The following is a 13682-nucleotide window of genomic DNA, read 5'->3' on the forward strand; positions in this document are numbered from 1 at the left end:
GGCGGTGGAGCAGTGCGCATGCGCGGGTGGGAGGGGGCGGGCCTTGAGGTGTTTCTCTTCCAATCAAAGCGCGGATAACATCCCGCCCGCCGACCAACCCGCTCACACAGCATGCACCAATCAACGGAGAGAGTTATCTCTCATCAGCCAATCAATCATCACCACTCAGCCAATTAGTGCTCGCCTCCCATCACTCTATCAACACCCCTCTCGCAGCCAATCACATCCGGGCGCTGCTTCAGCTATCCAATGAGCGCCGCCGTTCCTTCAGAAGGCGGGGCGATGACTTGGGGGCGGGGCCGGGTTGTGCGTCACTTCCGCTGTCAGGTGGCTGAGAGGAGGCCGCGCCGAGCGGCCGCTCCGGCCCCGGGGCCATGGGTGAGTGATGGGCCGGGATGGGCCGGGATGGGGCGGTGTGGGACACTATGAGAGGCCGGAGGGGGAGTAAACAACGGGTCACAGCCCTGGGTTCGGGTCTGTCCCCCTTTGGCTGCGTGTGGGGGTCTATTATCCAGCAGCAAAGCGGCCCTTAGTGCTGCCCGGCTTGTGGTGGGGCTGTGTAGGCCCAGTGTGAGGCCTATACAGCAGCATTAAAGCCCTTAGAGCTCGTTAATGCTTCGAGGAAGGGCTGCAATAATCCTCGGGGCATTAAGTGTTATCCCCTCCTGTATCCACACAGAGCTCTGTCCTATAGGCCCTTACTGAAGAGGAGGGTCACAAAGGTGATCAGGGGGCTGGAGCAGCTCCACTGTGAGGACAGGCTGAGGGAGCTGGGTTTGTTCAGCCTGGAGAAGAGAAGGTTGCAGGGTGACCTCATTGCAGCCTTTCAATACCTGAAGGGAACTTACTCCCAGGAGGGGAGTAAACTCTTGGAAAGGGCTGACAATAGCAGGACACGGGGAAATGGTTTGAAGTTAAAAGAGGGAAGATTTAGGTTGGATGTTAGGGGGAAGTTCTTCATTAGGAGAGTGGTGAGGCCCTGGAACAGGCTGCACAGGGAGGTTGTGGATGCCCCGTCCTTGGAGGTGTTCAAGGCCAGGTTGGACTTGGCCATGGGCAACCTGATCTATGGGGTCTCTATGGGGTCTCTGTGGGGATCTATGGGGTCTCCTGGGCAACCTGATCTAATAAATGTGTATGTTTGGTGGCCCTGCTAGGCAGGGGGGTTTGAACTACATGATCCTTGAGGTCCCTTCCAACCCGGGTCATTCTGTGATTCTGTGAAGGGTTCACAGCCCCTGCTGGGCTCAGCCTGTATTTAGAGCTCAATGCTGCTCTATGTCCCTGCACTGCTCTCATTGAGCCTCAAACTGTGCTGGTGTCTATTTCAATGCGAAATAACCCTGTTTGCTTACCAACGCGTGCTTCTTTCTTGTACCCGATACCATCTATCAACGTGCTTTCGTGCTGCAGACAATAGTAACGTTGGCGTGGCGGTAGGATTTACCCATATGGGTGACGTCTATGTTTCTCTCTATCTCATCCCGGGTTGATGAGTGGGGCATTGTGAGCAGCAGCCACACCTGGCTGTAAAAGTGTCAGCACGTGTGAGTCACACGCTGATGTGTGTGTATATGTGTGTATATATCTGTGTGTGAGGAAAGCCCTGCTGTGCTGTCGCTCTGCCCATAGCAACTGTAAACCAAAATAACCCCCTACAGCAACACGCCTCCCCCCCCTGCATCAGGATATGGGGCTGCACAGGGACGTGGCTGTGCTGCTGTGAAGCTGGAGCTGGTGTTTGTGTAACCCAGCAGGGAACTCCCAGCGATGAGTCCTTGGCGAGCCCTTGTGTTGATGCATCAGAAGGGTTTGGAGCAGCCCAGCCTGCTGCCAGCTCGTGGTCACGGCACTGGAATCTTGTGCTATGGAGCTCCCTGCTGGGGGCTGGGAAGGGATTTCCTCTCCTCCAGTGGGTTCTGCCCATGGAAGTGGTGTGTTCCCAGCACTGCCTGTGCTCGAGGCTCTGAGTGCTGTGAGCCCAGCTCTGTGCCTCCCTCCGAGCTCACTTGGTGCAAGGGGAAGGAGCTCACTGAGCTCCGTGTTTCCAAGAAATCAGTGACTCAGGGCTGCTGTGTGCTCTGTTGAAGGCAGCTCTTCCCAGAGAGGCTCGTGGGTTTGGTTGTACTGTCGCTTCTGAGTCATCCAGTGGACTTTTTCTTTGATTATTTGTGTTTCTGTTGCAGAACTGCTGAACTTCCTTAACTTTTGGTGTTCTTTCCGGCTCTCTACCAAACGTTGCAGTGTTGGGCTCCCAATAAACCCAAAGCTGTCCAGCAGACACCGCTGGGCTCTTATCTGCCACTGCCCCAGCACTGTCCTGTCTCCTCTCTGTCACCCCATTTCCTTCCTTGCAGAGACCAGCTCCTCGCTAGGACAGCACTGTGGCCTTTGGCATTCACCTCATAAGCCCAGACAAACCCTCTTTGTGCCCCTGTGATATAAAGCAGCAGAAAGCACCGCTGGGTTTGTGTCAGCTCTTCCAGTTCCTTCACTAGTTTCTGTGGTGCTGAGTAATCCTGCTCACACCCCAAAGGTGCTGTTTTTTCAGCTCCTGCTATTAATGCTATTATGAAGGCAGCTGGACTGCAGGACCTGCCCGTTCCTCACCCTGATGCACAGTGCAGCCTCCTCCACTTGCTTTCCTTTGTTGCTGTGCTGGGCACTGGGACGTTGCGTGGCAGTTCAGGAATTAGACAATTTCCTTAAGCTACCTAATTAAAAGACATTAGATCTGGGCCTCCACAGTTATTTGATTAACGGTTCTATTAAAGTCATGATGCAGTAGGAAGCTCTACAATTCTCCACTAAGGTTTGGATGCAGTGCTTGCACTATACCAGAACTCAGAGATGAATTCCTATGTTAGACTTGCAGCCTCATTGTCTGAACCCTATGGTGTCACAGATGGAGCGGGGGTGGCAGAGCTCAGTGTGAGCAGTTCCTGCACTGAAGGGGGTGGGGAACCACTGTGTGAGCATCCATGGACCTGCTGGGATACACTGTGTTGAGATGGATTGTACTGATGTTGAAATGGGGTTCCCTTTGCAGTGGGAAGAGCTGGGAAAGGGCACAGTGCTGCTCATCTCCGTGTTGGGATTGCTCCATCACAGCAGGATTGGTTCCTGTGCTGCCTGCTTGCTGTGTACCCATCACAAAGCACATCACCTTGCTGTGCTTTGAGCTGTGGGGCGATGGGCAGCTGGGTCCTGGTGTGCTGCTCCTTGACTTGAGGTGTCTCCACTCACAGCCTGCAGCAATCCCAAACCCAGACTTCTATGGAGCTGCTGTTTGTGTCTGAGCAGCACCAGCTTTGTGTTGGATGAGCTTGTGGCAGGGCAGCCCCTTGGAGTGAGAGCTTTGCATCAGTGCAGCTCAGAATAAGATGGATTTGTGGGCAGAAAGCAGCAGCTGGCTCTGCAGGAGGGAACCTCCCGCTCTGTATTTGTGGCTTCTACATACAGTGCCTTACACCCTGGCTCAGAGCACTCCTTCCAGCCCCATGCCAGCCTGCTGCAGCACAGCAGGATCTTGCACAATGAAGCCGTGGCCCTTTGACCAGTTTCCCTGCTCTAATGGGGGTTACACAACATGCAGGAAAGGCAACAGCTCTGCTCTCTCACAGCAGCTGCCTCAATGCTCTTCCTTTGCCCCATGACCTTCACGTAAAGCACTTTGCGTGCTCTGTGCCTGCTGGGACCCCCAAAGCCCTTTGGCTTCTGTGAGCTGTTGTGCTTGATGGGGGTGTAGGTGTGCTTTAGGAGGGGAGGAGGTGTAGGTGGAGCATTCTGTTCAAATCCAGACCTTAAGAATCAGCTCCTGTGATGGTTTAGCAGCAATGAAGGCTCTGTGACATCTGCAGCTGGGGAGGGCAAACACAGGAGCACCGTAGCATCAGCTGCATCTCATTTCACATTGCAGAGCCCTCGACCTTCCAAGCAGCCAGGCTTCTCCGAGCTGAGGACTCCTGTCTCCTGAGACGCTGGAAAACATAGTTTGGGAGAAGAGTGAAGATACAGTTGATGCTGAACTACGTGAGTCCTCCGGTTGATTTTGTTTACCATGACACCGTTTGCACCAGAGGTTCCTACCCGGTTCCCATTGCACAACGCTCGTTATCTCAGAGTTTCAGTGCAGTGGGGTTTCTCCAATGGAAATCTTACTCACACGTTGCCAGCAGAGAGCAGAGGATCCCACAGGGCTGCTCACACATTGGGTTGGGGGTGATGGGGAGCAGGAGGGAGATTTCTTGCTCAAAGATCTGAACTCGGGATGGAATCCAACAGTGCAGGGGTGTAAATCCGCTGGAAGATTTCTCACCTTATCTCTGCTGCTATCTCTGACCTTGGTGACAGATACTGCTCCCTAATTAACGAGATGAGATCACTGCTGTGTCCACAGAAAGGGTGGGGTTGCCGGAGGGTGAATGTCCCGGCTTCCTTCACAGCGTGGTGATTTGTCACTCTCTTCCATGGTGAAACTTGGGGACTTTTTTGAACCCAAGTGCAAGCCAAAAGATTTGATCAGCTTATAGGGAAGTCAGCAGGGCTTGGCTGGGACTTGCTTAGAGAAAGCAAATGGATCCGGGCTCATTTCCTCCTCTCCTAGAATGAATGCACAGAACTGAATCAGAAGGAGGCAGCCACACAAAGGATAACTGCAGCCTTAGTTTGCAGACTTTGTTTGGAATATATTAATTAACAGACTTGGGTTCTGCTGTAGAGCAAGCTCTGGTTATTTTTCACTTGGTTTCCCACCACGTCTCTCAAACCTCTGTTCTAGGAGACGTTGCTTTGAATAATGGAGCTGATTTATACCTTCAAAATGCATCCAGCCCACAGCTGCTCTAGCAGTAAATGAGCCATATTTGTTGGTTGCTGGGGTTTCCTTTGCAGAAGGATGAGTGGGCAGAGCAGCGTATCAGTAAACGAAAGCCTTCCCATGTGAAATAAGGGGTGATATAAGGAAATTAATTCAGTTGCTCGTCCAAATGTGATCTTTTCTCTCTTTCAAGAGCCAAGGATGAAGCGGCGAGCATCAGACAGAGGAGCTGGGGAAACATCCGCTAAGGCAAAAGCTCTTTGTACAGGGATCTCTGGAAATAATGCCAAGAGAGCAGGACCTTTCATACTGGGTGAGCAGAGGGGCTTCTCTTCATCTTTCATTTTCAACTGGTTGCTGTTGATGGCAAAACTGAAAGCAGAAGGCAAAGCAGATGTGTAATGTAGAGCCTATCAGCTCCCTTGGCATCACAGGGCAGCAGTCTAAGAAGTGATGGATTTTCAGCTGGAGACCAGCAGCAATCAGTAGCTGATTTGACATGGAGTGTCCTCTGTCCATTTTAACTTGCAGCATCGAGTGATCCATGTGCCTGAGCAGTCCCTGCAGAGGTGGTGGTTGGGTTGGGAGGAGCAGTAGCAAGAGTTGCCAGGGCTGTTGCTGGTATATGCAAAAGCTGCATGGTTCAGGCATGCAGAAATATGAATTTCACATCATTGCTATTGTGATTTTTCTTTTTTGCCAAAGATTTTGCAGTTAACAACTCAAAACACCGTCCAAAATGGTTTCATTTTTGTCATTAGATCGTGGTTTGCAGAAGGACTCTTGGTGTCCTAAAAAAAAAAGAGCTTGATTTAAGCTAACATAAACTGTGTGACACTTGGATACTGATGTAACCCTGAATTAGTCATTGCTGCTTGAGGAAAACAAGTCTGTTTTTGCTTTGTGCTGTTAGGTCCACGTTTAGGTAACTCCCCTGTGCCAAGTATTGTTCAGTGTTTGGCAAGGAAGGATGGGACAGATGACTTTTATCAGCTAAAGGTAAGCAAAGCGCAGGGGCTCCAGCTCTTCTCTAACTTTTGCTCTCATGGCAGTGCTTGGTGCAGGCTGAGCTGAGGGGCCCTGCAGGCAACACTCTGGGCTCGAGTTCAGCTCTGAGCTGAGGCTCTCCTGGGGCTCTGCAGTGCTCTCCCAGAGCCCTGTGGTCTCCTCTGCTGCACCAAAGCAGGAAGGGCCTCTTGGCTTCTTGGCATAAACCACCTGAGCCTCTTCTATGTTATTCAGGCTCATGCTATGCATTCTGTGCAGCTCTTAGTTCAGACAGTCTTGTCTCAAGTGCACAGATAGCAGAGTAATTACACCCAAGTGTTAAGTATCCATGTGATTACCTAAGGTGTGAAAGAGCTTGGGGGCATTTGCTTTTCCTTTTTTCCTTTGTTTCTGGGAGTTGTAAAAGTCTTTTTCCTTTTCCCTGAAGATTCTCACCTTAGAAGAAAGGGGAGATAAAGGAATAGAAACACAGGAAGAACGACAGGGCAAGATGCTGCTGCACACGGAATATTCTCTCCTTTCCCTGCTCCACAATCAGGAAGGAGTGGTTCATCACCATGGGCTCTTCCAGGTACAGCTGGTGACCACACAGCTCAGGGCAATGCTGGTGATTGCTGCTGGCTTGAGCTGCTTTTGTGTGCTGTGCATTTGGTGCTGACCCTCTTCTGGCGCACAAAGAGTTCACAGCACATTGAGGATCCTCAGCACTGCTTCAAACAAGCACATTTTGTGGCAAGGCCTTTGGGGTGTTGTGTGTGATATAACAGGGTTGGGATCTGGGAAGTGTGAGAACACTGAAGACAAGGCAGGTGCTCAGCACACCCTCTGATGCTCACAGTTTGACACTGACTGCTGTCATATTGCACCTGGGGCCTGTAAACCTCATGTAATGACATTTATGGGCTGCCTCCCTGCTTTACCAGCAAATTAACTTGTGCTCACAGAACTGAGGTTGTGTTTTATGGTGGCTGCTAAGAAGGAGCAAGGTGCCAAGGAACTGTTTCGGTGTGTTGAAACAAACCAGTAAATGTGCTGATCAGCATCCCCAGTGAGTGAACGTGCTCTTAACACCTTCGGGGCTGCTCGTGGGTAGGAGTTACTACTGGGATATGCTGGTATTGCTTTGCTTGCTGCTTGTGTTTTGCCAACAGACTTTTCATTCCAAGCTGTCTGTACTGTATCTTAAATAAAGCAAATGTCCAATTTGGTTGTATCCTGCTCACTGTTAGGAAAGAACTGTTGATTTTTCTGTTCTTCTGCTTCTTAATGATCCATAGGGTTTGTTCAGGTTTTACATATAGTTGCACGTCTTGCTGTCAGTGCTGCTGTAAGCCAAGAGCACAGACTTTCTCTGGCTTCTTCAAGCAGAGATCATGCATCATCTCTCTGAAATCCTCACTTGGGACAAAGATCAAGCCCTGTAACTGCTTCCACTTATTCTGGGATCAGCCTGTATTTATTTTCTAGTGCTCTGTCTGATAGCTGCCTGAACCATTGCTCATGTGTTTGCTTCCCTGCAGGACCGAGCTTGCGAAATTATAGAGGATCTAGAAGCCAACAGAATGGTCAGAAAAATGAAGAAGCGCATTTGCCTGGTGTTAGACTGTCTCTGTGCTCACGATTTCAGTGACAAAACAGCAGATCTGATCAATCTGCAGCATTATGTCATTAAGGAGAAGAGGCTCAGTGAGCGAGAGACTGTTGTGATCTTTTATGATGTGGTACGAGTGGTGGAAGCATTACATAAGGTGAGGTCTTTGCTGTTCCTTTCAGTGCTGGAAGACTTTGTTTTCCCATGTTAAATATCTTGGAACTTCCTCATGTGGGCTGTGGGGAGGTTACAGAGGATGGAGCTGCATGTCAGTAACTGTGTTCTGTGTAAGCCCTTGTGCCCCAGGCCATGGGAGCTTCCCCTCCCCTTTGGTTTTGAAGCATGGAAGGGCCAGCTGAGCTCAGTGGAGATGGGGTGAGCTGTGTTATGAACCCAGAGAAGTGGTGGTTGAGGAAAGGAGCAGAGGCTGATGAGCTGCAGGAGGCACTTGAGGCTGTTTCCCTTTGAAGCACAAAGAATCGATTCTTTTGAGTTCAAAGCTCAAGTTACAAGTTCGCAATCTATCTGCTGTGAAGCCCTGCAACAAGAACAGATTAAGCTGCTGTTTGACCACTTGCTCTATGAAAAGGAGTTTCCATCTTTAAGCCTGGGCAGTGATGTTCCAGGCTTCCTAATGCTGTGCATTGATACTGGAAAGACTTCAGGTGTCGTAGTTATTTTAACATAGTTGTCATTCAGTGCTCTGCTGTATATTATCATCAGCTCTGCCTTTCTTAATTTATATCTAGAAGAAATTGATGTGATGTCTGTTTCCCACCTGTATTTTTGTAGCCTGAGAATGAAGATGGCCTCATTTCAAAGGATGGATGCTCAGTGCTTTTATGTAAGCATCACATTCAGACCAAAAAGCCTTTGCTCATTGTTACACAACTCTTTATCTTACAGAAAAATATCGTGCACAGAGACTTGAAACTAGGAAACATGGTGCTAAACAAAAGGTAAGTGTGCTGGAGAGTCCCTTTGTGGTGCTTGCCCTGAAGCAGATGTTTCTGTAGGAACAAAGCTGGAGGCGGTGCTGAGTGAGAGCACTCTGTGAGAAGGCTGAGGGACACGGAGTGTGGAAATACAGACCCAGTTCAGGGCTATACAGGCTGATATCCAACAATGAATCGAGCCTGATGGAGGCAGTTCTGTCTTTATAACACTTGGTGACCTCGTGTCAGCATTTCCTGTTGGATTCTGAAAACTAAGTTTTGTAGTAATCCAGAAACCTGTAAGAGAAGCAGTTCTTATAAAAAAGAAGGAACTAAACCATGTGGAATGGTTCTGTTTGTGTAATTCACTTCCCATCGTGCTGCAGGAACTCCCAGCGCTGCACTGTGCACTATAATCACAGCACTGTTAAATCTCTGGCTGCTCTGCTGCTGTGTTGGTTGTTTTTTTTTTGCTAGCAGCAAAATATTTACTTATCTAAACAAAGTTCTTCTGTCTGTATGTGCTCTTGAAGCGGCTTCCTTGTTCCCATCAGCTGCTTGGTGCAAGGCTCAGCACAGCACAGAGATGCATCCATGGGGCACAGCCTCAGTGCCCGCAGGGGTGGCTCTGCAGGGTGCTCCTTGCAGCTTGGTGTGTCTTATATATGCAGTTACTCAGCTGGCAAGTTCAGATCCGTTGCTGTATCCTTCAGCATTACTTTACTGGCTCAGTATTTTGCACTCGCCTTAGGAATGAGTGGAATTTGTCTTTTCACACTGTTGTTTTAACTGTGGAATGAATACAGACTTGGAAAGCTTTGGGTCCTCAGGCTCCCAGGCTGTAGGAAGCAAGTGGATCCTCTGTGATTGCAGCTCGCTTTGCCCTTATTCTCCTCCCTAATACTATTTGAAAGCAAGCAGGTTTTACCTACCAAGGCTGGTAGGTTTTCATACCAATCCCCATATTATTCAAGAATACAGAAGATGGTGTTTTCTGAAGCATATAAAGGATGTTTTTTCTGCTCAGTCCAGTGGGTTGTACATTAAGAGCCAGACTATCTGAATGATGTGGAAGTTGAAACATGGTGGTAGTTCTGGAATGGGTTCACTTTCCCTTGGAAACTGCATTATCTGCCACTGGCAAAGCCATACTTACAGTGTTGGAGGCTTCCTATGGCTCATTGCACGTGCTCCTTGCTCACCCATCCCTCTGCTTCTTCCCAGGACTCATCGGATAACCATAACAAACTTCTGCCTGGGGAAGCACCTCGTGAGTGAGGATGACCTTCTGAAGGACCAGCGGGGGAGCCCTGCCTACATCAGCCCCGATGTGCTCAGTGGTAGGCATTGCTTCCTTCGTGCTGGGAGCTCACAGCCCTGCATATAACACATATTTCACTTACTGTGGCTCTTAAAGTGGCTCCAGCAGGCACTGGGGTGCTGGGTTTGCTCTCATCCAGCTGATCCGTGGTGATCCTTGCCATTCTTTCCCTAGAACACTGAGAACACCTCTGCAGAAGATTTGAGTCCTCCCTTATTAGTCTGTGGTCTCCCAAGCAGCTCTATATGGGAGATACCCTCAGAGGGAGCTGTTTTTTTCTGCTCACCGTGTAAGATCCAATAGGCCACCCCAGTAAATTCACTGTCAGGTTCACAGGCAGCAGCAGCCAACGTAGCTGAGCTCTTCCTCCAACATCCATCAGGCAGGTCTGAGGCTGCTTCCCCTCCTGGGCAGGACTAGGCCAGGAAGGGAGGTAGAAGCCAGCAGGGAAGTGGAATTCATGCTTTTTGCAGGCCTTTCCTGTTCTGCAGGATATCCTGAGGCCCTTGGAACCAGATGGGTGATGTAAGCCAACTGCTTTATAGGAGTATGGAGCAGTTGCAGCTCAGCTGGATGGTTATGGAGCTGCTCCTTCCTGCCAGCCTGGGGTACCATGCAGCCCTGCTGTCAGCATCCAGGCTGCATCTGATGGCTTTGAATGGCCTCTGTGCAATTGCTGCAGGGCTCCCGTGTGCCTCAAAACTGCTCCAAAGTGGCTCAGTCTGCAGATTCCTTCCGGAGACAGAAGTTACTTGGGGACATCTCAAGCTTCACCATCTGCAGGATCTGAGCATCCCTCTGTCTGTGTTGCTAAAACTCCTTTGCAAAGGGAAGCTGAAAAACCCAGAGAATTAATCATTGTTTTAGTTGCTGGGACAAGCTGTCTTCTATGGAGAGATGGGTTGTGTTTTATGGCTAACGAAATGTCACTGCAGGAAAAGCTGGGGGAGGAGGGAGAGGTGCCTTTTTTTTTGAGCGTATAAAGCAGAGAATAATTAGTACAAATAACAAATGCTGCAGCAGTGACTCACTGTGTGACTCAGAGGAAGTCCTTCCCTCCATCCTATGCTGCGGTGCAGTGCTGGAGTTTGAGTTTTGAGCCTCACACATGCTGCTGTTGGCTTGATTGAGCAGCACATCCATTACCTGGCTGCTGGGGGGCAGGTTCCAAAGGGGGAGGTTCACACATTGGGCTGCTCCATGTGCTGTATAGTCACTGACCCTGATGTTTTCACCTCCTCCCTCCCTGCAGGTCGGCCGTACCGGGGCAAACCCAGCGACATGTGGGCGCTGGGCGTCGTGCTCTTCACCATGCTCTATGGCCAGTTCCCCTTCTATGACAGCATACCTCAGGAGCTCTTCCGCAAAATCAAGGCTGCCGAGTACACCATCCCTGAGTGAGTGCCACCTTCTCTCCCCCTCCCCTATGGAGCCCTATGGGTGGGCTCAGCCCTCCCCTATGGAGCCCTATGGGTGGGCTCAGCCCTCCCCTATGGAGCCCTATGGGTGGGCTCAGCCCTCCCCTATGGGTGGGTTCAGCCATGCTGCTGGGGAGCAGCAAGAAGAGCTGGGATGTGTAATGTAATGGTGAGGAAGGCATCGTGCTGCAGGGTTCAGCTCCAGGTTAATTGTGTTGGCTCAGAGCTCTTGTAGCTCCTGCTGCTGGTGCTGCCCACCTCAAACCCAGCCTCACCAGTCATTTTGTCCACAGGGATGGTCGGGTCTCAGAGAACACTGTGTGTTTGATCCGAAAACTGCTCGTTTTGGATCCGCAGCAGCGCCTGACGGCTTCTGAAGTGCTGGATTCTCTCAGCTCCATCATCGCATCCTGGTATGTTGCAGAGGATTTGGTGTCTCTGTCTTTGAGTTGTGTTACAGCAGCTGCAGGTTCCAGGAGGACTCTGCAGCAGAAGCTCACCCCGGCAGTGTGTGATTTGTGCTGCCCTCTCCCCAGCCTTGTGACCTCCTGTCTGCTCCCAGCAGCGCACACAGGCCAAGTTCTTGTTCTGCCTGGTTGAGTCAGCTGCTCAGCCTGTGATTTTTGGAGCCGTGGCTGTTTTCTCTCCCACCTGTGAGAGGCGTTTGTTCCACATCCTGTCTGAAAACTAAAAGCAAAGCCCTGGGGGGGGAAGGGGGAATAAAGGGGGGTAGTATGGCTAAGTGTGGTCCTGATGGTGTCTCTCCCTGCAGGCAGTCCATGTCGTCTCTGAGCGGCCCTTTGCAGGTGGTGCCGGACATTGATGACCAGGTGGCCAACCCTGAACACCCACAGGAGGTAACTTGAGCGTATGGGGGTGTGTATGTGTGTGTGCTGGGAGCGGGGCTGCACTCTGATGGGCTCATTGTCCCTCAGGCAAAGGTGACGGAGGAGTGCTCACAGTACGAGTTTGAGAACTACATGAGGCAGCAGCTGCTGCTGGCCGAGGAGAAAAACACATTGCACGAGGCCAAGAGCTTCCTGCAGAAGAGGCAGTTTGGGAACATCCCCCCTGTTCGCCGCCTGGGCCACGATGCTCAGCCCATGAACCCTCTGGACGCGGCCATCCTGGCCCAGCGCTACCTGAGGAAATAACTTCCACACCTCTGGGTAGGAGCAGAGCACGCCCTGCAGCCCACAGCACAGCCCAGCAGCAATACAGGCTGTCCCACAGCAGAGAAATCATGTAGCAGTTCTGAGCTCTGCTCTGGGATACGCAGCAGAGGGAGAAGAGACTTTTCACAAAGCTCCTTTTGGAAGCGACGGCCTCAACGGTGTCTCCTGGAATCTGTTTTTAAAGCGAAGCCTGGGTGACTCATCTGCTTCTCATCACGACTGTAATCTACCTCTCTTGTCTTTTTAACCGTGCTGTTCTCTGGACCGAGCGAAGCCCTTTGAGGGGGGGGGAGTAAAGGAGTCTCCCTCCCAGGGTGAAGCGCTGGCTTTGTTGGCACGAGAGTATGGCTGTGTAGCATGGAGAGTCGGCCGATCGCATTCGCTCCATATGGTTTGAATAAGCTTCGATTTTGATCCGGGTTTCTTGAAAGTCAGAATTTCCTGAAGCCTCCCCCTCAACCTCCCCCCCCCTCAACCTTCAATCTATCCTTACTGTGCCCCCCTACCTGCCATGCTGTGGCTGCACTGCCCTGGCTTGGCCCAGCTTCCATCACCAGCTGTTGGCACAGGGATGGAGCTGTCCCTGCAGCCTATGGCTGTGCAGACCCCCCCCTTATGGCTGTGGTTGCTGAGGGGGCTCCCCCCCTTTTCCCCCCCCCAACCCTTTTAGTTTGGTTAAGATCACACGTTTTTAATCTTTTCCTTTATTCTGGTGTAGCTTATCCCAGGTGCGGTTCAAGTTGCATTAATTCTCACCAAGCGTTTTTTTCACACTTCAGTTGTGGTACAGATCTAATAGATGGGTTATAATGTGAACGAGCTGCCCCCCTTCCCCCCCATCATCCCCATCATCCACCTGAGCTCCGTGCTGCAGTGGGGATGAGCAGCAGCTCAGCTGTAGCATTGCCTTCTCTTGCCCCTCATGGTGGGGCTGCTCCCCTGGCCGCAGCCCCCAGCTGAGCCAGTAGCTTCGAGCCCTCGCCTTATTTATTGAGCTGACAGGTCTGTCCCCTGCCCTGACACCCCCCTTTATCCCAACCCCCTTTATTCCTCCCCATCTCTTTTCCCTTATCCCAAAGTCAAAGCAATACTCTGGGGCCTGCAGTGCGCTGTGATATGGAGTTGCAGTGAACTGGAACCAGGGGGGGATGGGGGGTAACAAGTGGGGTGTTGGGGGGGGGGGAAGGGGGGGAAGGATCTTATTGTAAGGAAAAGGAGGAAAATAAGAGAAACCAAACCAACCAAAACCCATTTGTATAAAGATGTTATTTTTGTACTGCATCCAAACCTCCTGCATGTCGGCAATAAAAGTTGGTACGGAGAGCCAGGTGCTCAGTGAGCCCCGGGGGGGTGGGTGTTCAACCCCATTGCTATGCAGCCCCATTGCTATGCAGCCCCATAGCTGTGCAGCCCTA

The 13682-nt window shown here is 51.0% G+C and overlaps 1 protein-coding gene across 1 annotated transcript; it reads left to right on the plus strand.

Moving 5' to 3' along the window:
* The first annotated feature begins 283 nt into the window (after positions 1-283).
* Positions 284-13590, plus strand: STK40 (serine/threonine kinase 40). The gene is made up of 12 exons (XM_015883432.2): positions 284-378; positions 3920-4032; positions 5013-5132; positions 5733-5818; positions 6255-6398; positions 7348-7575; positions 8325-8377; positions 9578-9693; positions 10927-11071; positions 11386-11505; positions 11865-11949; positions 12028-13590. Exons 3-12 carry the CDS (start codon positions 5021-5023, stop codon positions 12244-12246), a joined length of 1308 nt encoding a protein of 435 aa, XP_015738918.1. The 5' UTR covers positions 284-378; positions 3920-4032; positions 5013-5020; the 3' UTR covers positions 12247-13590.
* The last annotated feature ends 92 nt before the right edge of the window (positions 13591-13682 follow it).

Source organism: Coturnix japonica, chromosome 23 (genome assembly GCF_001577835.2).
Source record: "Coturnix japonica isolate 7356 chromosome 23, Coturnix japonica 2.1, whole genome shotgun sequence".
Lineage (NCBI taxonomy): Eukaryota > Metazoa > Chordata > Aves > Galliformes > Phasianidae > Coturnix > Coturnix japonica.

What these genes read in the sequence shown, in the direction of transcription:
- STK40 (XM_015883432.2), top strand. Translation starts at nt 5,021, where the DNA reads ATGAAGCGGCGAGCATCAGACAGAGGAGCTGGGGAAACATCCGCTAAG. An exon ending in ATCACCATGGGCTCTTCCAG is followed by an intron (nt 6,399 to 7,347) that starts GTACAGCTGGTG and finishes GCTTCCCTGCAG; the next exon opens with GACCGAGCTTGCGAAATTAT. An exon ending in ACCCTGAACACCCACAGGAG is followed by an intron (nt 11,950 to 12,027) that starts GTAACTTGAGCG and finishes ATTGTCCCTCAG; the next exon opens with GCAAAGGTGACGGAGGAGTG.